This window comes from Phocoena sinus, chromosome 3 (genome assembly GCF_008692025.1).
Source record: "Phocoena sinus isolate mPhoSin1 chromosome 3, mPhoSin1.pri, whole genome shotgun sequence".
NCBI lineage: Eukaryota > Metazoa > Chordata > Mammalia > Artiodactyla > Phocoenidae > Phocoena > Phocoena sinus.
In genome coordinates this window covers 53,546,240-53,571,721 of record NC_045765.1, presented here as the reverse complement: position 1 = coordinate 53,571,721, position 25,482 = coordinate 53,546,240, and the positions used below count along the sequence as shown (strand labels likewise).

The following is a 25,482-nucleotide window of genomic DNA, read 5'->3' as shown; positions in this document are numbered from 1 at the left end:
GCAGGGAGGGCCAGAAACATCTCTTCCCAGACATGCTTCAGAGATTGCCCCCTTCCCTGGGAAGAGAGATGGCCCAAGACTGACATGCCTTAAGTACTCCGAGAAACCCTGGGAGGACAACAGGCTCCCCAGAGAGCCTGGGTAGTGGGGGAGACATGCTCCCATGGTCCCCAGCGGGAATACATGTCCCCCCCACCCAGAGACTCCCAAGGGGAGAGATAGGGCCTAGGGAGCCCCCAGAGGTGAGGGATGCCCCAGAGACCCTCCCCCGAGGATGTGAGACATGCTTCAGGGACCCTAGGAGAGAAGTATGTCCCCATATACCCTCCCCCTACCAAGAGACATGCTCTGAAGTAGGGGGTAGGGACAGACTAGGTCCCCTCTAGGAAGACACTGACTGGGTCAGGCTGGGTTTGAGCGGGGTCTCCTCTGGCCAAATGTCGCCTATTTGTACATAAAACTGTACGCGACACAAGGCATTGGGGAAGGGCTTCACAGACCTAGGACCAACAGGCATGGTCCCCAGTGCTGTCACCCATCCCCTGCCCACCTTTGGTTTCACCTCTCAAGTGCCCAGGTGGTGACAGACTCAGTGCCCCAACCCCAGCCAGGGGGCTAGGGGCTCTGCCTTTGCCTGTGGGAAGGGCTCCTCCTCTGTGCTTCTCAGCCCTCCCAGCCACCTGGGCCACCCCCTTCCTTCTGGCTTCTCCATTGTGCAAAATGCTCCTCTGCCCTTCCACCTAGTGCGCAGGGGTCTCCGAGACCAGGCCAGGGTGCCCAGGCCACCAGGGGCTTCCAGGGGCAGTCCACTGACCCCAGGAATGCCTCCTGTCTGGACCACCCTCTCCACCAAGCAAATGGGCCTCGTACAATCTTCTTGCCAGAATCTTGACCCCCAGGACCCAGGACAGCCCTCGAGGCCACTGACCCACCAGCGGGGCACCTCACGTTACCAACTGCACCACTATTGCACCTGCCCCGTTTGTGCAGGCGGAAGGGGCTGTCTCTTTAATAAGCCCCAGCCCACTTCCTGGGCCTCCCCCAGGGAAAGGAGCCTTTGGCCAATCCCTAGACCTGGTTGCTGCCACCCCAGGCCACTCTACACCACCCCCCTCCACCCTCCACTGAAGGGCTGTGTAAGCTGGGGCCACGAGCCTAACAATGCTCTCCTTCCCAGCACTGTTACCCCAAGCCAAGCTAGGGGCAAGGAGCAGAGAACAAGGTGATTCTTCAGCCCCCTGGCTTTCAGGGGTGGAGGTGGGGTCTCTGGGGTTACAGGAGCCAAGACTCCAGCAGCACAGCTCCCAAAGGCACCAGACGACCCAGCAGCCTGTACCCACCCCTCCCACCCTCGGGCCGCCCCCGCAAGCTTAGACTAAGTCAAGCAAGGGCCATACCCTGAGTCTCCAGCCTCCCAGCCTGGGCCCCTGGGGAGCCGGAGAGGTATGGGCCAAGGCAGTGGGGGTTTGTGGAAGGAAGAGGGGCTGAGGCTTTGCGATGGCCACAGTGGGAGATGGGGCCTCTGCAGGATGCCCCTCACACCCTGGCCCCCTGAGGTGAAGAAAAGAATCCCACCTCATCATGGCTGACTGGGCTTCTCTGCCCCCCGATCCCCCCACGCCACGGGACCCCTGACCCTGGCAAAGGGAAGCCCAACTGGAAGAAGGGGGCCTGGAGCCCAGGGTGCCCTGAGGCAGCCCTTCCCACCCCCTGAGATCAAGGCAATGGTGGTTTTACAGGCTGACGGGTCAGTCATGGCAGGGGCTTGGGGGGGGGGGGGTGCAGAGCAGAGAGGGGGCAGGGTGCAGGTACCCCCCATTGGGGGCAGCAACCAGCCACCCCCTGAGCAAACCTTCCTGCTCCCAACTCACCCAACCAGGCCAGAGGCACAGTCTCCCCACCCCCGGCCAGCTGCCCCCCACAGCCTCAGGGCCCCTCCGTGATGCTCGTCTGGATGTGGGGGCCAGCCTGAGCGGGGATACCCCCCACCCCAGGGCACAGCGCAACAGTTCCAAAAAAATAGAGATTTGTATTCTTAAAAAAAATTAAATAAAAGCCCAGCTCTGCTGATAGGCGAGTGTTTCCCCCATCCCCACCCCCACCCCCCTTGTTTCCCTGGCCTGCACCCCCATCCTGCCACAGCCCCAGGGGTATTTACAACATGGAACAATAGAGGCCTGGGGTGGGGGGCACTGCGGCAGGGAAGAGGGGGCGCAGGGCAGGTCTCCCCCCAGAGGGGCCCCCCCAAGACAACACAACATCAACAAGAAAAGTTGCAAATCAGGCAGAAATGGGGACGTCATTCCAAGGTCCTTATATACAGACACTGCATGACCAGTGGGAAGCCGGGGGGTGGGGGGGGGGCCCGGATGGGACCAGGCATGGGCGTGCGGCAGGCAGGTGGGCCAGCCCAGGAGCAGTATAGGAAGACAAGGCCTCCGCCCCACTCCCACCGCCATCCCACCCCACCTTTGGTAACAACAGCCCTTCAGGGAGCCCCTGGCGGTCAAGAGTTTCCTCTGGGAGTTCCCAGGGAGAGGGGCTCCCCAGTTCAGCCCTGCTGCAGGGCTGGAATGGGGGCGTCCTATGCCCGCCCTGGTTGGCCATGCGGGGCACAATGAGTTAAAAGTGTGCTGCCCACCCTTGACTCTGCCATCTGCCCAAAGTGAGGGGGTGATCCCTGGAAGTCGAGGAACCGGAGCCTAGTCATTGTAGAGGAGCCCTCTTGGGCATCAGCTGGGGGGAGCCCCATAAAGGGGAAGAGGGGGCTCCCTAGGGTTTGGGGGCTGAAGTGAGGGAAGAAGACCTGGACCCTGCATGGGGGAAGGGCCAGCGTGGTCATGAGGCCAGTAACCCCCCCACTCAGGGCCCTGGCCAGGAAGTCCACGCTGGAGGGGTCAGGAGCAGGGGCCCTGGCATGGGCCCACCTGGGAGCTGGCCGGTGGCTGGGGAAGGGATGGCCGGCCGGCCAGAAGGGGGCTCACAGGTAGATCTCGCGCTTGGCCGTCTGGGCAGATGCCGGTGTGGCTGCAGGTGGGAAGTCCGAGGTCTGGGTCAGGGGGATTTCCTCCAAGGTGGCCGAGTCCTTGCAGGAATCATGGCTACTGTGGGAGAAGGCACTGTAGGAGGGCAGGAGGCGCACGGGGGCCGTTTTGGTGTTCCGGTCTTCCGGGGGGCTGGGGCTGCCGGCGCCCGCAGGCTCCTGCCCTCCTCGGTCCTGGTAAGGCACGAAGGTGGAGAGTTTGAGGGCGCTGCTCTTGGTCCGGCGGCTGGGAGACGACTGGCCAGGCATCCAGCACGTGTCGGAGTGGCCAAACTCGCTGCATTCCCGGGTACATGTGCCCGTCATGGCGACGTCAGGCAAAGGGCGCAGGTCTGCAGGGGAGAGCCGGGAGGATGGTCCTCAGGCAGGGCAGCCTCGCAGAGCTCTGCTCCACGGCCTTCCACCAGCGCCTCCATGCCGCCTTGGAACAGGGGTGCACGCCCCTTCCTGCCCACTGAGCTCACAGGCACACACACCCTCAAATAGACACACACCCTCCCACCATCCACCGCAACAGACACACACCCTCCCACCATCCACCGCATGCGTGCTCTCTCACACACACACAATCTGTCCTTAAATAGACACATTCTTTCCATCCTCACCCACCCTCCAGCTCTCCTCTCACACATCCACCATATCTGCCCTCAGACAGGTGCACACACACCCCATCTACACACTCCATCATCTATCTCCAGACAGGCTGAAACATGCACATTTACCCTCAGATAGGGGTGAGGAAACCCCCATCCTCATTAAAGACACAATCTCTTTCTCTCTCTACTGCTCTCTCTCTCCTCTTTCTCTCTCTCTCTCTCTCTCTCTCTCTCTCTCTCTCACACACACACACACACACACACACACACTCCTACCCTCAGATAGGTGTGGACACACAAATCTACACCAGGCATCTCTATCCTCAGACAAAGGTGGGCACATGCCTCCCTTCTGAGCCCCCTCCAGCCTCACCATGCTCCCAGTTGCCCTGGGACCCCACCCCACACCAGCATAGCAAGGCCCTGCTACAAAGCCAGGGGTTTGCGTAGAAGCACACACTCACATATCCACAAGCACACTCATGCAGCCCCTCCCCGCCTCACTCCGGCCCCTACACCACCCACCACCCCCCTGGCCTTGCCCCGCTCCCTGCCCAGAACACCCATGGGAACAGAAGTTGGCTGTCTGACATCAGCAGTAGCCAGTGTGGTTGCTGGGCAGCGGGGGTCTCCATGGGAACGTCTGGGCCTTGAGTACTTCCTCTCACAGTTGCCCCTGTCCCGCCCTCGCTTGGGGACAGTACCAGGTGGTGCTCCCCCCTCCAGGGATGTGACTGAGCGGCACCACCTGGGTTGGGGACTCCCCTGGCACCACCCTCCCTGGCTTGGCCTCCTGCCAGTGCAAGGTGAGGAGGGGACAGCTCTGTTGTTAACCCCTCCGGGGCTCTTCAGTTCAGGGCAGAGTGGGGGGACCCAACGTGGCACGGAGCAGAGCACGGGCACTGGGTGGGCGGGGCTGGGTGCTGGGCCGAGTCCCACAGACCCCAGACCCCAGAGCAGCTCCCACATACCTGGCAGTCCACCTCAGGGCCTGCTCCGGCTAGCCGGCTCTGCGCGGGCACAAAAAGGACGAGACGGGCGTGAGATCGCACATGGATGGGCAGGGTGGGGATGGAGGGCACTCTGAGACCTGGGGCCTGGGAGGTTAGACAAGAGCCCTGGGCCCGAGGGGTGAGGTGTGGAACTTTTCATCTTGTGGCGGGCTGGGGGAGTTTGGACTGAGGGAGGGGATGAGACCTGAGGAAAGCTCTAAGCTGGAGAGTCTTTCTATCCCAAGGGGAAGCTGATTTAGTCTCCCCACCACGGGCCACCAGAGGTGCCTTCACGCACACACACGCACTACACACGTACATTCTGACAACACGCCCCCCATCCGTTCCCATGCTGACCTCTGCTCCAGCCCAGATCCCACGTCTGCCATCACCCTCCAAGCCCCTCCCACACAAGCCTTTCCCCTCCCGGGGCCTCCCCACTCCTTCTCCTCAGCCAAACCCTCTCCTGCTCCTCCCGACAGGGGATCATCACACCCTTCTCTGGGCTCCTCATAGCATCCAGGGTCCCTTCCCTTTTCTCAAGGCCCTCTGAGCTCTCATTATCTCAGGATCCCCTCAAAGTTCCCTCACCACTACCTGAGCCCTCTGGCCCCCATTCTCAGGGTCTCTGTTCCCAGGAAGCAGAATAAAGCCGTGCTGAATTCAAAGTCTCTGGAGTCAGAGATGCCTGGGTTTGAATCCCTCCCAGCTCTGTCACTTCCTGTATATGACTTTGGGTAAGTGACTCAACCTCTCTGAGCCTCCGTTTCCCCCACTGTAAAGGGGGCACAATAAAGTCCTCAGATCAGAGAGCGGTTGTGAAGGTTAAATGAATACATACCAGAAAGCACTCAGCACAGTGTTTACTGCTGAATGCACGAGAGCTCAAGAGACGGAGGCTATCTCTAAGGTCTCGTCATCACTCACAGGCTTCTACTCATTCCTGGGGGCCCCTCACCGTTCTCAGGGTGCTCCATCTCTCCTATGCTGCCGTCGGGGGTGGTGCGCTCATAGTGATCCTCAGGCAGAGCCAGGGGACCGAGTCGGGGCCCTGAGGAGGACTTGCTGGACGGCGTCTCAGACTCCTCCAGGCCGCTGTCGTAGTAACTGTGCTGGGACGGGTCCTGCAGCTCCTGCGCCTGGCTGGTGGCGGAGAAGGTGACTCGGCGGTGAGGTAACTGCAGGGAGAGGGAGTGTCACTGCCGGCCGGCCTGCGCCACGGGGCCACCACCGCACCGGGCTACAGCCCCAGCCAAGCCCACCCCCAGAGCTCCTAGCCCTCTAGGCCTCAACAGCAACCAGGAAGAGGCCCAGCCCCCTAGCACAGCAGAACCCCCCAGAAAGCAGAGACCTTAATAGAGGACTGCCCCTTGATTCTAGGTCAGCTCCCCGGACAGCCAGGACCACGTACTGGAAGTCCCAACACAGCACAGGCCCCAGTGTTATGATAGCTCCCAGGCCAGCACAATAAGCTTAATCCAGTACAACCACTTGTTAGAGCACAGCTTCCCTCTGGCACAGCCTCTGTTTAATTCCAGACAGCCAACACCAAAACAGCACAACACCAGCCAACTTCCCTAATTCCAGCATAGCCTCTAAACACCAGCAAGCCTCCAGTTTTTACAACAGCTCCCTAAAAGCAGGACAAACTCCTAATTCCAAAACAGCTCACCAATACCAGAACAGTTCCCTGATTTCCAAATAGCACCCTCCAGACTCCAGCTCCTCACCTGTCTCATTGCTCTGTTAACTTCTCATTGCCTCCATCCAGTGGGGTGCTAACCTCTTTCTGATCTTCTGTTCCTCACCCCTGGTCTGTAATGCCATAGGCAGGACTCCCTGCTGAGTCCCCACCCACCCAGGTGCCCACTGCGTTCCCCTTCAGAGAGGCCTGGGAGTGGAAAAAGGTGGGAGGGAAGAGGGAAGGGGAGCCTGATGACAAACCAGGGCACCTTGGGGGTGGGGTAGCAGAACAGTGGGAACTCCCCAGTCCTCCAGATCAGGAAACAGTATTAACTGGAGAGGGCAGGGCCCAGGAGGACCTGGGCATAGGGGGAGGGGCCCAGCATCCATCAGGGATTCGGAAGGTTGGCTTCTTCGAATGGAGACTCCTTCTAGGAAAGAGGAAGGAGCTTCCGGGAGGGACCGCTGGCTTGGTAGAGCCAGGATTTAGGAGCTTGGAGCAGGGACTGGGGTGGAGGGAGGGCAACAGTGACAGGCTGCTCCCAGACAGCAGCCCTGCCTGCCTGCCATGGGTTGACGATCATGCCAGGAACCTGGCAACCTCAGCTTGGCACTCGGTACAACCAACCCATCCCCCAAACACCCACCTGGGACCACCACTGGTTCTCCTGCCAACTGGAAATTAGAAGTTGTGGAGGATGCAGACCCGGGCCCCTGGGGGCCAGGGGTGGGAGCAGCCCGGCCCCAGGGCCCTGCTGACAAGTCTCCAGGCTCCTTCTAATCCTCTAAGACCTTGTGGTGCTTTGTCTTTAAAACTCTCAATAGGAGGTTCTCAAGATGGCCAGAGGAGGGTGTCCCAGGTTTGCAGACCCACCCTCCTGATACCCTACACAATTTCCGTGCCATCCAAGGCAGCTGGGGTAAGGGAGGCTGTCAGCACAGGGAGCGTTGGAGCCGCCTTCCCACCTTGGCTCCCACCCCACCTTCAGGCATAGGCAACCCTTCTGGAGATCCACGTTGGGATCCAAAACACCGAAAGGTCTGGGTGATGACAGACAAGATCCCCAAAACTGACCTGATACTTGGGGCTGGGAGGATGTAAAGGAGCACGTCCACCTGGTGATGGAGTGAATAGGTTCCAGGAGGGTCTGGGAGGCACAGGGCAGTCTGGCTGTTGGGTGTTTTTCTTTCCAGTTTTCTTTAAGACATTAGCCAGCAGCCCTCCCTCCCTGCAGAACCTGTGCCTGGTAATCCAAGGCTTCAGTCCTGCCTCCTAGGCACATCACTTGGTCTTTTTCCTATGATTCTTTTCTGTAAAATGGAGGGTTGGGTCATACTCAACACTAAATATTCCCTATCATTCTATGACTATCAAATCTTAAAAAGCCTAGATCCAAAATCTCTCTCAGACCCTAGTCCAGAAGTTCTAGACCCTTGCTGGTTATTTCCAATCGGCCGTCCCTATGGACCCTTCTGATTCAACATGCCTGAAACCAAATTCTTTTTCTTTACTCAGCTTCTGCATGGGCAATGATCTCATCATCCTACCACCCAGATTCAGAAGGATGATATCTATCTGGGGATCCTGGTAGCTCTCCACTCGCTCCCCATCCCTATCCCATATCCAATTATCCCTTGAGTCCTGTGGGTCATTTCTCCAGGAGGTCAGCCTGGTCCATCCATCCATCACGCCCTTTTCTACCATCCTTGCTCAGACCTTAGAGGTGCAGTCCTGTACCTTCACCTCTACCCACCTTAAATCCAAAATACACTCCAGTAAACTCTCTAAAACTCAGTTCATCCAAAACTCATGAGCTTTCGGGGCCTCCCACTTCTTCTTAAGGGACTTTTGGCAAAGCACCTATGTCCTCTACAACCTACAGTCTTCCAGTCTCCTGTCTCAGCTCCCTCCTATACCCTCCACTCCAGCCAGAATCCCCTTTCTGCCCTCCCCCTGCCTCCAACTTGGTCACGCTCACTCCCGCCTCACCTCGGGATCGGCTCAGCCTCCCGTCCAACTCCAGCTCCTCACTTTATGAAGAGCCAGCTCAGGGTTCTCATTCCCCTCCCAGAAGCCCACCCCCATGTCCTATGCACGTTTTCCCATACTATGTGCCTCAAAGAAAGGGAGGGGGCACCATGGTCAAATAAATTTGGAAAACCCAGAGTTACACAAAGTTTAACAGGTTTTCCCTTCTTGCAGGCTTTGCAGAGCCTTTAATAGGTTAATGTGAACTTAGTCCTGGAACCCCTTCTTTATAGCATAACGGAAAACAGCAGACTCTGGCAGTCAGATTTCCTGATGATTTGTGTTTGAATTTGACTCCATCGCTAACTAGTTTTCACTTCTGTAAAATGACCTGCATCACAAAGAGTTATGAGCAGTGGATGAGCTAATTCACATAAAATGCTCAGCATGGTACGTTGCACCTGGTAAGAACTCAAAAAAATGGAAGCAAGGAGTGGCAGAAGTGGTAGAACAAGTTGGGAAAAGCTTTAATATATGGCACTTCTCACTGGTGAGAATCGACACCACGATTCTCAACTGCCTCATCTTGTTACTTGTATGTCTTGTAGAAATATGACCATTTTTTCCTCAAGGTCTAATACCATGCTGAGCACGCAGTAGGGATTCAGCCTATGTGTTTTAATGATGACACTGGTGGTGTGGTTTTGTTGTGTTTGAATGTTCAATGTGGCTCCACGGATGGGTTGGACTGGAGCCGAGTAAGGGATAATCCCTCAGACCTTGAGAAAGAAAGAGATTAAGGAGCTAAAGGAACAGAAGAAAGAGAGAGGCGGTGGCAGCAAGGAGAGGAACAAAAGAGAAAGAATGATTGGTCAGGAGCTGCTGGAGGTGACCCTAGAGATGCTTATTTGTCCAAGGGAAATGCGATGAAACCAGATTTCACTTCCCCATGCACCACTCCTCCAAAGCCCCTAGGAGTTTTTACTTCGGGGGTACCCCGGGGCATTGGGGAGTTTGTGGACGGAATCAGAGTAGAGAGCTGACACCCTGGACCTCCTGGGAGTGTCTCAAGCCTCTTCAGTAGCCATGGAGACAGGTTGCCTCTGGCCTCAGAGACTCCCCCAGGACCTGAGGCCCCTCACCCAGACTTTAACCTCCTCCTCAGGCACAGCCAGAGACAGGGCAGACCCAGGAGAGCAAGAAGTGAGAGACGGAGAGAGAGAGAGTGAGTGAGAGCTAGCAGCTCAGGGTGGCCAGAGCAAGGAGCTGAAGGAAGGGAAGGGAGGGGGCCGGATAGGGCGCCTCAGCCCTGGTCAGCAGTGGGGATACAGAGCAGGTCAGTCCATAGCACTGGAGGATATCCTCCCCTCTCCCTGGGCCCTCCCTCCCGGCAGCCCAGACTGGTGACCATGGTGGGAAGACAGGGCAGAGCAGGCTAATTGCTGGGTGTTGAGCGGTATTGGGATGAAGAGGCTGGGAAAAGGACTTGGGAAGATCTTACCTTGAGGGAAGGTGCCTGGTATAATTAAGAGGTTCTCTGCCTTCACCTGAGGCAGCCAGGCTGCACTCCACCCCCACCAGCTGCTCTGGTCTGAGCTCTGTTGCGAGATGCTCCGATGTGCACAAATGGGAAAGGTCAAGTCTCAGCCAGCAGAGAAAAGGGCAGGACTTGGGTGCATCTCCATCCGCTTTCTTGATAAAGGGTGCCATTCCCAGGGAGGTCTCACAAACATGAGGGAAGGGGACACTGCTGGATAGCTCCATTTGAAGCCTGCTCAGAAAGCACTTCCCCCAATCATGGACATGGTCATGGTGGGGCGGCGGGGGGACCTGGTCAATTAAGATAGGGTTGGGGCAGAGGGGCAGGTCTGGGACGGGGGAAGGGACAAAGAGCAGGGATGGGGAAAGTGAGGCAGGACATCGGACAAAGGGCTGTTTCCAGTCTCTCTCGCTCCTTCTCTCAGTTCCAGGAAAATAAGAAGCCAAAACTCCAAAAATAGAGAACTTTATTATCAGGGTGAAGTGTCTGGGGCTGGGGGAGGGGAACTGGGGCCCAGCCCCAAGAGTCTGGGGTGGGGAAGAGGGTGACACACAGTACACAGAGAAGGCACAAGTGGGGAGGCCCCCTTCCCTGACAGAGCGTCCACCTGGTTACCCACCAGGTCCCCAGGTCTCCCCCTTTCCCCTCTAGAGAAGCACCCATGGCTGGTCTCGGACACAGACCCACGTTTGTAGGAGACTTCTTCTCCATTTCCCTCCCCACTTCTGCCTCCAAACCCTTCTGCTCACCTACCCATCAGTCCCCACCTGCAGGACCCAGCGGGTGGTCCAGTGTCCCAGGATGTGACAAGTCACAGGCCTCTCCCAGCGCGGAGGGGGGCGGGACACGGAGCACACCCTCAGTTTGCATTCGGCCCGACCCTCCAAGCCTGGGTGAGGCAGCAGGGTCATCAGTGGTCCCAGCATCCCCCGATCTTTGGCTCCACCTCCCACCACTGACTTGGGCTGGTGAGCACAGCAGGCCCGAGACACCAGCTCTGTTACTCCCACACCTCGGTCCAGATGGCCCCGTGGTAGGGGTGGGGTGGGGGCCGGGGTATGCTGAGCTGCAAGGGCTGGCCTACCTGCTTGCTGGGGTATTTGGGGGGGTTGGTGCGGTAGCTGTAGTCGGAGTACTGCTCAGAGCCCGTGGACGTCGTGTCCCCAGTGCCTACGAAAGTGTTGGCTGGTGGCAGGTCCTGCACCACCTGGTGCTTCTTGGAGGCGGAGGGTGACTGGGGCTGCAGCTGGATGGAAGGCAGTGGGGAATTAGAGCGATAGTGGCGGCCGAGGTCAGGGCTGCCTGGTGGGTAGTTGAGGGGCAGGTGGATGCGGGGGCTGTCCCCAGGGGCATCGCTCATCAGGTTGAACTTGAGGGATTTCTGCAGCCCGGCCTCATCCTCGTCCTCCACCGGCTTCACGGGCTTGGGAGATTTGCTCTTCTTGCCCTTGCTTTTGTTTCCCTTGGAAACTTTGCTGCTGGGCTTGGGGGCATACAGGTCCTTGGTCTCCTTCTTGCCAGCCTGGTAGCCACTCTTGGCCTCCCGTTGCCGGCAGTAGCGCACGAGCACGGCCAGGGCGATGAGCAAGGCCACGGCCACGACACCCGCCACCACGCCAAACAGGATGTTGCTGCGCTGCTTGGAGCGCTCGTATTCCGGATCCCCAGCAATGTCGATGTCCAGCGGCGTGTCCAGGCTGTGGCCCAGCAGGGTCTCCAGCAGGGTGCGGTTGGCCAGGGTGTCATTGACATACAAGTGGACCAAGGCTGTGCCATAGCGAGGGGGCTTGCCGCGGTCAGTGACCTTCACCACTAAGCGGTGCAGCCCATGGTGGCGCCGCTCAATCTCCTTTTCCAGGGTGATGGCACCGGAATGTGACCCAATCTGGAAGAGTCCGTAAGGGTTGCCACCGGCGATGCTATAGGTCAGCTCAGCGTTGACACCAGAGTCAATGTCCTCAGCTGTCACCTGGCTGACCGTCTCACCCAGACGGGTCTGGGGGGTCAGCAGCCGGTGGGAGGTGTTGGAAGGGGCGGTGATAAAGGGTGCATTGTCATTCTCATCCAGCACGTTGATGGTGACGCCAACGTAAGCCGAGCGAGGTGGGACACCGCCGTCCACCGCCTTCAGCTGGAAGGTATAGGTGCTTTGCTGCTCCCGATCGAAGCTCAGGCTGGAGAGGATGGTGCCCGTGCCGTTCTGGATAACAAAATCACCATTGTCCTGCTCCACCGTGAGCTGCACCCGGGCGTTCTCCCCCTTGTCCCCATCAATGACCGTCACCATGCCCACTGGACTCAGCGCCGGCATGTTCTCCATCACTGAGAAGTTGTAGCCACTCAGCATAAACTTGGGGTCATTGTCATTGCAGTCCAGCACGTTGACAAGGACGGTGGCTGTGCCTTGGAGGCTGGGGCTGCCCCGGTCGGCTGCCACCACCTTCAACTCGTAGCTTTCCCTCTGTTCCCTATCAAGGGATGTCTTCACCCGGATCTCTCCAGTCTCAGGTGAGATGGTGAAGAGGCCCTTGGCAGCCGGCTCAGGCTCCAGAGAGTAAACCAGCTCAGCATTGGAGCCCGAGTCGGCATCACTGGCAGTGACCTCAGCGACCACTTCACCTGGCTTGTTGTTTTCTGGGAAGGCGACCTCAGTGACACTCTGGGTGAAGACAGGTGCATTGTCATTGACATCCACCACCTGCACCTTGAGGGAGTTGGTGCTCGAGAGAGGGGGGTTGCCAGAGTCCACGGCCACAATCTCAATGGTGTAGTCTTTGACCTTCTCATAGTCGAGCGGGGTGGTGGTCTGCAGGAAGTACTTCTTCTTGCTGTCACTTCCCGTCTCACTGGCCTGGCGGAGCTGGAAGGGCACGTCACCTGCCACCACACAGGTGACAGCTGCATTTTCTCCCTCATCTCGGTCAGATACCTGCACCAGGGCCACAGCTGTCTCTTCTGCCACGTCCTCTGAGATGTTAGCCATCCCGTCTTGGTGAGTCACCAGCCCTATGCCCCGGATCTCAATGGTGGGGGCATTGTCGTTCACGTCCTTCACGGTCACCACCACTTGGGCTCGGGCACTCTTGGGGTTGGTGCCTCGGTCCTTGGCAAGCACCGAGAAGCGCAGGGTGCTTAGGTCCTCACGGTCCACGGGGCCCTGCACAGTGATAAGTCCCGTGTTCCTGTCCAGTCTCAGAAGACGCCTCACAACCTCGGGCACCTGGTGGAACGTGTAGTCGATCTCTGCGTTGGCACCTTGGTCAGAGTCATTGGCCTTCACCTACAGGGCAGGGGGAAAAAACAAGGAAAACGGGGCTGGGTTAGTTTGGCGATAAATTAAGCGACACATTTCTGCCTTTCCAACGAGCACGGCAGACGCAACTAACCTAACAAGGCACCCTTTCCAAAAGCAGCACATGCATGCCCTGCCCTTTTCCCAATCCTGACACTTTGGCATATATTACTGATCTTTTCCCCTGAAGAGCACAGATACAGCCCACAAATCCTCAGTGGTGCTACAAGCTACTGCTAGAGATGGGACAGGGCAGAACTGAACTCTACTTATCACTCCTATACTAGTCCACCCAAATATGGGGATGAGGATCCAATTAGCAGCTAGGGCAGCCCTTCCACCCAATTAAACTGGCCTTCAAACCCTTCTGAAGAGCTGGAAAGGTGTGAGTAGTAGAGATGGTGTGTATGCGTGACATACGTGTGCAACATGCATGCATGCACACACAAGTGTTGTGATTGTGTGAGAAGGTATGTTTATGCACGTGTCTACTGGCACACGAATGGAGACCCACGTGCCCCTCTGGAGGCCACAGGTGAGGGAATTTCTTTTTTGAAAGGGGCCAGGTAGGGATGTGGGTCAGAGGGAGCCCGCCCGCCAGGCCAGGTCACTACACTCTGTCAAAACCGGGGAAACCTGTTTCATCTCTCTTCCCCTCCCATGGCTGGCGCTGGCTAGGCATCAACTTGAGGAATCCAGCCGAGCCTGCGGCCAGGAGGGAGGGGCTGGTGCAGCCCACAGAGCCTGCTGGCAGCGGGCTGGGCTCCCAGCATCACACAATGAACTGTCTGTCCCTTTGCAGTGGGCGCATCCTTCCACGCCAAGGCCGACACACACTCGGCCCAAGTCTATACAAACATGGGTGGTAATGGGGCAACAGGAGCCAGGTGGGAATGGTCATGAGGTAGCACTGGTCAGGGAGCAACAAGAGGGATGGAGTTAGGTCACAGCCCAACAGAATGTGATGGCAGTACGGGCGGGGGCGGGGGCGGGGGAGGAGGGGGTAGGGGGTAGACAGGATAGGCGGCCACTTGGCAGAGTCTCTGGGGAGCAGAGCAAGAGTCCTAGGTTCAAATCCCAGCTCTGCCACTTCCCAACTATGAGGCCTTGGGCCAATTATTTAACATCCTCAAGCCTCAGTCTACAAATGTGTAAAATGGGGATAATAATAGAACCTACTTAATGGGGTTGTGGTGAGGATTAGATGGGATGATAAGTGTAAAAATGCCTAACACTGCCTGGCACATGGCAAGTCCTCCCTAAATAGCATTTATCCCTCTTTTTCTCCATCCAGCTCTGAAAATCGGTACTGACACAGTATTGGGCATTGCACCTAGCAGGGCCTCAGGCCACTGCTAGTCTCCTTTCCTTCCCATCAGGATTTTTTTGTCAGTGAAAACACTGGTGAGCTACCTGGTCTCTGCTCACCCCTCTAATGGTTTCTCCTCGCCCCTCCATCCCCGTTCCCCCAGTCTGTCACCAACTTTTACATTATGATCCCCACTGTCTCCCTGTCTCTAGACTGGTCACCCACCTCCTTGTCTGCCTCTCTTGCCATCTCACCTCTCTGTCTCTGTCTCTGAGTCTTGACTTCTGTCTCTCTTTCCCTCCCATCTTGCTCAGTTCTCCTTCTGCCTCTTTCCCACTGCTGGCTCTCTCCCAATCCTCTCTTTTCTGCTCTGTCTACCCGTAGCCTCGTCTCTGCCCCATTCTCCTGCGTCATCCCACTTCCCAGCTCTTACACACATGGGCTCTGAAGCCAAACTGTTGGATGTGGCCAAGGTGGAATCTGAACACATCAGGTGGGGGTTACCAGGCAAGTTTCCTAATCTCTGTGGTCTCAGTTCCCCATCTGCAAAATGGGGATAATGCTTACATTGTACTGTGGAGATTAAATGATATAATACACATAATGTACTCAGAACAGTACCTGGCACCTAGGCTATGATTATTCGCCATCCCCGACTGTCTGTCTCCCTTTTCTTTCTCAGTCTCTCTTCTACAGGTTCCAGTCCACCAGCCTCTAAAAAAAGGCCAAAACTCCTCCCCGTGCCCTGCTTCAGCTTGAGGACTTGGGATGAAGGGTTTCCCAGGACGGGTAATGGTGCGCCCTCCTCAGCTTCCTCATACCAAAGACAGACAGCTTCAGCCCATGGGGAAGGAGAAAGGAGCTGGGGCTGGCAGGAGGCCAGGGCTGAGATGACAGTGGGAGATACGCCCACCTGTCTGCAGGGACGCTTTCTTTGCTCTCTCCCAGGCCCTGACCCCACCAAGCTGCCCAACTCCTGGGGCAGTTCCCATCGAGAGGGGTGTTGAGAGCTTCAGCAGAGGCCACTGACCCCCCCCCCTACTGTGCCCAGCACCCCACACCCATGGGTACCCTGTGCCTAGGGGAGGAGGTGGGTGTATAGACATCTGCGTACAGTTTTCTAGAATTCTGAGGACTCACCTGGCTAAAATGATCTCTTGTGACTGTCAGGGATGGGCAAAGCAAGGCTCTGTCCTCCAGCCTCAGGAAACTCGCATGTGGCTAAAGGGCCCCTGGTTGGGAAGACATTCTCATCTCTGGAGAGATTCTACTTGGACAAAAGGCGGTTCACTTGTTCCAGCTCAGCTCACTTGGCTGGGGAGAAGGATATCATTTGACTTGGGAGGGGGTTTCACTTTGCAGAGGTTTCTCCAGCTTGAGTCTGCCTCGGGGATGGGGGGATCACTGTTCATATGCTATGTCACTGTCACCTGAATAGCTTGACAGAGGAAAGTAAATCCCCTGCTGGGGTGTGGTGGACTTGTGGGAAGGTCTCACCAGGCGGGGGCTGGGGAAAAAGAGATCTCACCACAACATCTTGGCCATCTTGCCCTTAAGTGAAGGGAACTCTCACGAGGTTGGGGTAGGCTCCCATTTCTAAATGTGGGTCACCCTGACAGTTAGATGGAGGGGCCTCTCACCTGGATGACTGAGTGTCCTATGGGGCTGTTCTCAGACAGCTCAGCCTCGTAGGACGGCCGCTCGAACTTGGGGGCATTGTCATTGGTGTCGAGCACAGTGACTCGCAGCAGGGCGCTGCTGGCGCGTGGGGGGTTGCCGCCATCCTGCACCTTGATAGTGAGGTCGTAAGAGTCCAAGCGCTCCCGGTCCAGGTTGCCCATCACGATGAGCTGCGGCTGCTTTCCGTCCTGGTCCTCTGCCACCTGCAGCTTAAATAGCCCCTGGGCCTCGGGCCCCACCTGCAGCTCATAGGATGCCACACCGTTGGGGCCAGCATCGCGGTCCGAAGCCACTGGGATGGAGAAGAGTGAGCCGTTGTTGGTGTTCTCGGGGATGGGCAGCGTGATGACTGGTGAGGCGAAGTTGGGCGTGTTGTCATTGATGTCCTGGACCTCTATCTGGCCCTCTAGCAGCCGGGGGCTGCCATTCTGCACGAGGTCCGTGATAGACACCTCAAACTCCAGGATGCAGGGCTCACCAGGGAGCTGGTTCTGGCATTCTCGGAGCCCCTCGCGGTCGATAGAGGTCTCCGTGGTAAAGATGTCGCCTGTCTTGCCATCCACCCGCAGGTACGGGGCGCCTACTTCTAGTTTGTATAGGTGGCCCACGTCTGGAAAACCATAATCGGCTGCGAGGCTCCCAATGAGGGTGTTGGGCGGTTGTTCCTCTGGCACCTTGTACACCACCCGAGTGGCGTGGCCTGGGGATGGAGCTAGCAGCAGCAGAAGTGCCAGCAGCAAGGCAGGCGGCAGCAACCGTTGCCCCCCAGGGCCTGGGCTGCGCCTCAGGGACCCCATCCGGGCAGGCTCCAGAATCAGGAGGGCTGTACGCGAGGGAGACAAAACAGGGGGTCAGCTGGGAGGAGGGCCCAGGCCCTGAGGGCTGCCCAGAGCCAGCCCCCGACTCCCCCTCTGCCACCTACACACTGATCTCCCAGGAGAGATCTGCCCTAGTACAGAACCCAGAACCCTGAGTCTCACCCACAGCTGGTGTAGCAGCGGTGTCTGCCCCAGCTGGAGGAGCAGGTCTAGAGCAGTTCCTGCCCAAGGAACGCCCTGACCCACCTGACACTCCCTCCCTCCCTCCCTCCCTCCCTGCTCTCTACTCTGTGCTTTGCCCAACACCTCCTTCTCAGCAGCATCCTGCCATAGTCACCCATGCTAATTACCCTGATACTGAGATAGGGAGAGACAGCAAGTGGAAGGGCGAGACCAGGAGCAACTCCCCCCACCACACACACATACAAGGTAGGAGAGAGACGCAGGTACCCTCACGTTCCCCAGACCCCGGATCATCAGCTGCCCACACTGAGGGCCACTCACATTGGCTGCAGGGAGAAGGGATGATGTCACGTTCCTCTCCCTTCTGAGATGCCAAGTCAGTGTACGCACAGGAGGTAGGACATCTCAGATCCCTTTCTCCTGGCAGTAATCACCCTAGTGCCCAATGTCCCCGCCCTCATGAAGGGCCAGCTTGGACTGGGCACCAATCAAGGCTTGAAAACGGTTAGGGCTGTGGAGTAGGTGTTAGCCCTCCCCGACCCCCTTCCAAACAAACATGCCCCTGGGCACTCACACCTGTGTGTACACACACAGTTCCCAGGGCTCCTCTACCCTCCCTCTCCACCAGGGTGGGGGACGGCGGCGGGGAGGAGAGACACGGGCAGGTATGTGGAAGAAGAGAGTAGACGTCAAGACTGGGGTCAGGACTGTGGTCAGAGCTGACTAGCCCTGGAATTGGCATTGGGAGCTGCCCCAGCCTATCCTTAGCAACTAGGAGCCCAGCAGGTCTAACTGGGACAGAGCTGCCAATAACACCAGCAGCCTTGCCCTGACCGCTCACTCCCCATACCCCTGCTCAGTCTCTCAGTGAACATCTGGCCCCTCCCCCGCTTAATCGGCCCAGTCCCATCTCATACCTGCCTCTCCCCGCCCACCGCCAAATCCTTCCAGTTAGAGCCCTGTATGCCCCAGCCAACCGCAAGCTGCACCGCCCTCACCACGAGAGCCTGCTTCTTCTGCCCATCTCCCCCAGCTTTGAGCTGTGCCGCAGCAGACCCCAGCCAGACCCACCAGCTAAGTCCCAGTCTTGACTCCCTCCTCCTCTCCAGCACTACCAGGACCACGGCCAGCCCTTCTATTCAAATCCAGAATCTTCAGCCCAGTATTTTCAGCAGAGGCTCAGGCTCAATCCTCCTTCCCTAGCTCCTGGAGTATGTGCCCCATACCTGGAAATCCCACCCCAGGCCCTGTCACAGGCCACACCCACCCCACTGAAGGCAGGTTCTGGTCACCCAGGAAGCCTTCCCAGGCCTCTTCAGCCCTCGGTGACCTCTCTTTCCTCCAACTCACAGCCACTTATTGTGTGTCTCAATCCCATGGCAATGAATCACTGTGCAGCCTGGGACACCGCCCGCCCGTGTTGTTCAGTCCCAGTTATTGTGCGCTTATTCCTTGTGTTCTCTGCACTTACTCCTCTCCAAGCATCCCGAAGGAAGGGACAGGGCTCCCTACACTCATCCCCCAGCCCCCACCCATTCACCTTCACAGAGCTGGGCATACTACAGGTGCTCATTCATGCATTCAGTGAGCGTTTATTGGGCACTTACAACATTCCAGGCGCTATCCTGGGCAGTGGGACACAGCGGCGAACAAGACAGATGCAGTCTGTCGCTGTGGAGCTGACAGTGGTTCTAGCTCAAGGACTATTTGTCACTTTTGTTGGGCTGTACCCATTTGACAGATGTAAGGCAGCAGGGTGGAGAAGAGCAGGGAATGTGACATCAGACAGTCTGAGGCAAACCCCAGCTGCCCACTTTCTGACTGCGTGAGCTGGAGCAATTGACTTAGAGCCTCAGTTTCCTTATCTGTAAAATGGGGATAATACTACCTCTTTCCTAGGGAGTTTGAGATCATGTGGGCTAAACGCCTAGCACAGTGAGTATTCAACAAATGCTCCCTCAAAGCACTCACAATTGTAGTTAGGTAGCTGTTTGGGAAATAACTTGTGAATTGTTTCTCTTTCCTATAAGACTGTGAGTGGAGACTGGGAGAGCCTCTGCTTTGTTTACTCCTACATCCTCAGGGCCTTGCCCTGGACCCTGCACACTGTAGGTACTCAGTAACAGCTCATGAATGACTGAGATTATTTCACCTCTCAGGCTTAGCCTATCCTGGAACTTTCTGTATGGTCACTGCTTGTTTTCTTGCCCAATTTCCTTACTCCACTGAGAACTCCCTGGGGTCTGATTTAATCCTTCTCTGTGTAGGTCCCTAGCAGACTCTCAGCAAATGGTCATTGAATGCAGATTCCTTACACAAGCACAGCCCCTCCCTGGTCACTCCTCGCACTAATAGGCTCAACGCCTGTGAGGCTGTTATCAGATTAGTGTGTGTGTTAGCTCTCAGCTGCAATCTTAATCTCTTTAAAGGAGGGAGGAATTTATCTGATGCTCTATTTGGATCCACCCTCCAGCCATTTCCCCTCTCTCCGCATGGACCTGGCACTGGGCTTATCTTACCAACAAGCCTCAACCCAAACACACTTGTCTCCAAAGAACCTCATTCCCTTCTGGGCGCCTAATCCTGCCCTCCCTTGCACAGCACACACACAACATGGGATCATTGTGAGCACCGATTCCATGCAGAAGTCTTGGCAGGGTGGGGGTTACTTGGGAGTTACCCTAAACATGACGAAGAGGAGAAATAAAGCAGTGCCGGCCTGCCTCCACTCACTCCCTCCAGATCAACGGTTTGTAACCTTTTTGGGTCACATTCCCCTTTATGTATTTTATGAAACCACACTGCAGATTTTTCCAAGAAAAATGAACACTCACAAATTTTGGCTACAAATTCAGAGGTCCATGGTCTGGCACCGTCAGGATGACTTTCATTTGTAGCCGCTCTAAGAGCTACAGATTAAGCACTGACCTTGGGGGCTTCCTTCCCCATCTTGGGTCACAACCAGGGGCTCTAACCCCTCAGGCCTTCCAGGCAGCACAAACATAGCATGCTTGTGACACATTCCCCCCCAACCCCCCTCCCCACGCCTGCCCCCTAACTCTCATACACATTCTCTCACTCATCCTGTCACCCTTAGGGGTCAGGAAAGGATTGTGGCATCTAACTTCTGAGTTGGGAAGAAAACCAAAAGGGAATATCCAAGGCAAGCAAGGTTGGGGGCGGGGAGGGGGCGCGGTTTCCTGGGAGGAAGGTGGAATTTGGGGGGGGGAAATGGGGTTGGGGGAGGGTTGCCCAGAGTAGGTTGCCCAATAAGAGCTGAAGAGAGTTTAGGCTCTTTTAAGCACCTGGAGAGTTCCTTTAAAATGAGTATTATCTGGCTCCACCCTTAGGAATTCTGATTCTGGAAGAGGGACCTGGAGAAACCCCCAGGCAGCAAGGTGGAGGCAGCAAGGGTCAGGAACCTTTTGGGAACAACTTTGAGGTACTCTAGGTCTTTGGAGTTAAGAAAGAAGCATAAATTCTATTATCATCACCTTTATTATCATCATCCCTCTCCTCACCATCATCATCAACCCAACTAACACTCCCCGAGAGATTTTACTCCATTTACATCCATTTCCCATCTAACCCTCCCAACCCACTGAAATGGGTACTAGTTATTATTAATTTATGGCTCCCCATAATACAGATGATAAAACTGAGGCTCAAAAATAATAATTGCCTTAGGTCACAGAAGTAGTAAGCGGAAGAGTTGGGATTTGAGAAATAAGAATGCCTCCTCACTGAGTTGGGAAAAGGCTGGATGGGGGAAGGCAAATCAGTGGTTGCTATGTACCACCCCTGCCACCCCCCCCCCCCGCCCCCGCCAACACACACACACAGACACACACACACACACACAAAATCCCTGGGCTGCCAAACCTGCAGGGCAAGGAGTGAATGAGAAAGAGAGAGCCTAGGGTTCAAGGTCCAAAGAAACCCAGGCCTCCCAGGATGCAGAGAGAGAGACAGAACAGCCAGGAGTGGCAGTGAGGCAGCCTTTCCTACCCCCTGCTCCCACCCGCCATCCCTGAACTTTGTCCTGGTGGTTGGCTGCTGGGAGTCATTAGTCCCAGATGGCAGCCTTTGAAACGATTAGTGCCTTATCTGCCCTTCCCTAGGCATTGGCTGCCTTCCCAGCAGGGGTGTCCCCACCTCCACCTAACGACACTGGGCACCCAGGACCCTGAGAAGCCAGAGCCTCAGTAGGGACAGTGACTCATTCTTCTCAGGCCAGAGGAGCACAGTGAGGTGTGAGGGGGCAGAGTCCAGGGAAGGGCAAGGAAAACGCCATCTGTGTCAACATCTGGGGAGGAAGGAGAACAGTGCTGAGGGTTCACCTGGAACCTTCATTGACAGTCCACCTCGGGGACCAGGGGCCATTTCCTGCTGAATGCTGTGGCCAGAGAGGAAACACACAGGGGCAGACATCACTGTCCCAGAGGCCAGGTCAGCCCTGACCCTCACTCCTGCACTGTTACACAACAGTCACCACCACTGTGGGCACAAAACACCAAGGGACACAGCAAACATCTGGGAGAGGAGGGTAAGCAAGCTGGGCTGTGTGGGGTGGAGCTGTTCAGAGGCTTCCCACAGTGAATAAGTGCACAGCCCTCAGCTCCTCTCCCTTCTTTTTCACAACCCTCTGTTAGCCTCTGCAGGGTTTCCAGGCACCTGCGTTCTTGAGTCAGACTGTCGGGGTTCAAACCCTGGTTCCACCACTTCCTAGCTGTGTGACCTTGGCCAAGTGACTTCACCTCTCTGAACATATTTCCATATTGTGAAATGGAAATAATCCTGCCTCTTGAAGTTATTTGGGAGGATTAAATGAGAGCCGATGCATTAAGGTCTATTACGTTGTAAAGGACAGATAGCTTTCCGTCACCGAAGACAGCACTTTATTTCCAACATCAGGCAAACAGTAGGCGCTCATTGGTTCAATAAATAAATGAGCCAATCCCCTGCCAGTTGGGAAGACCTATGAAGGCAAGCGTGGTGTCTGTCTTACTACAGTACTGCATCCTCATCACCCACCATGGGCCCTAGCAGACAGTAGGTGCTCAATACATGGTTGGAAGAATCTCTCTCTGCGGCACCAACTATCCTCTCTCACGGTAGGGGCAGACCTCACCCGTATCAGAAGGGCCTCCTCCTTTCCCATCTCCTCTCCCCCCCAGCCTTGACTCCTGCTCAGCTCCTCCCCCACCCTTGCAGACCTTCTCCTGACCCTTCCACCCACACTCCGCGGCAGTTAGCTCACTATCTCTACCTAGCCCAGCTCCCCTGACCAAGTAGCCACAGCAGCAGCCCGTCTTCCAGGAGGACACCTTACCAGCAAGACCCCCCTTTCCAGCTGAAATCCCTTTTGGAACTGGGGATTGGGTGGGAGGGAAGGGAATAAACTAAATGCAGCCAGAACTGACACCGGACCTGCTCCCCTACCACCCCGCCCCTGGCAGTCTCTGGAGGCCCCTCTCATCCCTCTCTCCTCGATTCCACAACATCCCCTGGTCTGGTCGTAATTACACATTTCAATCCTCCCAGACCGCCACGTCAAGAAAGTAACACCCCTCCACCCCACACACACCTAGACCTCTGGGCTGTCACAAACACCTTCTGCGCGCTCTCCTTCCTGGCAGCTACCAAGGGTTGGCCCAGAGCAGGTAATGGAAGGCTCTCGGCGTTTTCCGGCACGACGTCCTGGACTCTGCCGGCCGGGGCAGACCTCAGCCTACACCGCCGCGGTCAGCGGGCGCTCCCCGTACACCTCCTGCGCGCGGGGTATCTCCTCCCAGAGGACGCGGGAGAGTGTGTCGGGGGAGGTGGGACGGCGGCCGTTCTCCGCCAGCCTCCGGCTCGGCCGGCCCCACCCCACCCCCACCCCTCAGCAGGGAGACGCCGGGCCTTCCCGAGCTCAGGGCGAGGCGCGAGCGCGGCGCGGTGAGAACGCGCCTCACCGGCGTGTCCCTGGTGCCCCCAGCCCCAGGGGCCGCCGCGGGGACTCCCTCCTCCTCCGCCTCTCGGGCCTCAGCCTAGGGACCCCCGCAAGCCGGTGTCGTCTAGAGCCGCGCAGCGGGCGCAGTGAGGGGGCGGGGAGGGAGCCAGCGCCGGAATCACAAAGCAGCGAGCCCGGCCCGGAGGAGAAATTCTCGTAAAACGGACCCTCTAGCGGAAAAAGGAGGCTTTGCCCCACTCTCAATCGTCAAAGACCTCAAAGCAGCCCCGAATATCTCCTGCTAGAAGGAGTGGTCTCCGACCACTGCTGAAAAACTGAGGCCAGAAGTCTGGGCTCCCGAGGGTAGCTGGGGGGAAGGGGTGCGAGTCCTTCTCGCCTGCCAGTTGTGCTCCTGCGCGTGCCGCGCGCGTGCCCTCCTGGTCCCAGGGCCTTGCCCGCACACACGACTCTGGCCTGCAGCCGGGACCCGGCGGAGAGGACGCCCAGGTGTGAGAAGGACACAGGTGTGTGGGCCCCAGGTGTGCTGGGGATCCAGGTGGTTTGGAGAACGAAGCTAAATGGTCCGAAGAGGGTCGCAAACACCGCCCAAGGCTTGCACCCTCTGCAAAGGGACCTAGGGCCCTGGAGCTCCGGGGAGGAGGGGTTGGCGCGGCCTGCCAGGTCCAGCTCGTTCCGGGAATTCCCGGCCGGCCGGCCCCGGAGTGGGGGTGGGGAGGCGCCAGCGGGGAAGCAGGTCCGGCCAGCCCCTAGGGTTCCCGCTGGGCCGAAGTTTACACTCACTGTACGGCCGCTAAGGGGAAACGGGCTCTAGGGGCTCTCCGGGTGGCCCGGCGGCTTCCCCTGACGGAATCTGGCCTCCGAGGGTGAGGGACAGAGCGTGTATGTTTGTGTGTATACGCTGCAAGGTGTAATGTGACACTGTTGGTGGAAGGTGTGTGTGACACCCAGTGTTAAGATGTGTGCAGCAGCAGATTCTGTGTTTGTGACCGTGAGGCGCTGCTGTGGGTGCCACTTGCTGTGTTAGGGCGTGTGCCGTCAAGGAGTGTGCTGAAACACTGGGTTCTGTGTTTATGGGTGCAGTCGAGGGGTGCAAGCGAGACATGTGTTGTGTACCTGTGTTCTGGCCAAGGAGTGTAACATAATTTATGTTAGGGTGTGTGCCTTAAAGGAATATGTGTGTGCGGGGCTGGGTTTTGAGTGTTCATCTGGCGAACTGTGGCCGTGACACTCGTATGTGAGGGCATGAGATTGCGTTTGTGTGTCCATGTCGCCGAACGTCACCCCCGGTTGTGTTTTGTTGCTTTGTATCGCCACGGGTTGTGTGTCCGTGCTGCTGAGCGTGCAGAAGCTGAAGCAGATTCTAAGCTACAGACGGTGCCCCAGTGGGCGCTGGTGTGCGGGAGGTATGCCTGTGTGCACATATGTATGTATGTGTGTACATATGTCCGTGGTCTGGCCCTCCGGGTGCCCGCGGGGAGCTGGAAGCGCCTGAGTGATCCGAGCTGGTCGCCCAACAAGTGTGTGTGTGTGTGTGTGTGTGTGTGTGTGTGCGCGCGCGCGCGCGCGCGTTGTGAATGAGGGTCCTTGCTTGCTACATCCTCGGGGACGGCCCCCCTTCGAACTGGGGGCTGCGGGCTTGCCCCAGGCCATCTCCATCCCTCGCGCGGCTGGAGCCCCCCCTATCCCCGCAGCTCCAAGCGCTCCGGGGTGCAGGGCGCCCAGGCTGGAGCCCAGTCCAGCACCCGCTCTCCTCGCTCGGCTATTTGCGGCGGACCTTGGAGGCCAGGGTGCCCCAGCCGCAACCCCAACCGCCCCCACCTCAGCCCCGGCGCGCTGAGCACCGACCGGGCCCCCGTGGCCTCGCTCGGCCGAGCGCCCCTCCCTCGACTCCCGCCGGCCATGGCCGCTCCCGGCCGGGAGCCACCACCGCCTCCACCGCCACCGATCCTTACCCGCCTCTGGGCAGCGCAGGCCGCGGGCCCTGCAGTCCATGAGCCGCCACCGGCCCCGGCCCGGGCTGCGGCTCGGCACGGCACGGCTCTGGCTGGCGCTGCGGTTCAGGCTCGGCTCCGGCTGGCTTTGGGCACAGCAGCCCCGGCGGCTTCGCGTCCGCGCCGCGCTCCCGCTCCCCGAGTGTGTGAGGCGGCGGTGGTGGCGGCAGCGGTGGCGGAGCCAACGGCGAACGGAGAGCACAGCCGGGCCCGCCCCCTCCCTCCCGCCCCCTCCCTCCCCCTCCCTCCTGGCCCGCCCGCCTGCCTCCCTCCCGCCTCCCTGCCCCCTCCCCCGCCCAACACGGCCGGGAGGTGGAGCTCGGGACCGCTCTGGTCCTGCTGGGAGGGGACCCCAGCACCGCTCCCCAAAGCCAGGACCCCTTTGGCTATCTCTCCCCTACCCGAGGCCCGTATACACAGACCGTCCCCC

At 57.8% G+C, this 25,482-nt stretch overlaps 1 protein-coding gene across 2 annotated transcripts; it reads right to left on the bottom strand.

Annotated features, from left to right (window-relative positions):
* Window positions 1-1,358: 1,358 nt before the first annotated feature.
* On the bottom strand, window positions 1,359-25,194 carry PCDH1 (protocadherin 1). Of its 2 annotated transcripts, XM_032628620.1 has the most exons (6): window positions 25,014-25,171; window positions 16,065-16,927; window positions 10,908-13,103; window positions 5,590-5,809; window positions 4,611-4,649; window positions 3,302-3,375 (listed from the first exon to the last, which is right to left on the bottom strand). In XM_032628620.1, the coding sequence occupies exons 1-5, from the start codon at window positions 25,051-25,053 to the stop codon at window positions 4,624-4,626; spliced, it is 3,345 nt and encodes a 1,114-aa protein (XP_032484511.1). In that variant the 5' UTR covers window positions 25,054-25,171; the 3' UTR covers window positions 3,302-3,375; window positions 4,611-4,623. The 2 variants fall into 2 exon arrangements, with proteins under 2 accessions (XP_032484510.1, XP_032484511.1); XM_032628619.1 differs by lacking the exon at window positions 4,611-4,649 and having other exon boundaries at window positions 1,359-3,375; window positions 25,014-25,194.
* Window positions 25,195-25,482: the final 288 nt, after the last annotated feature.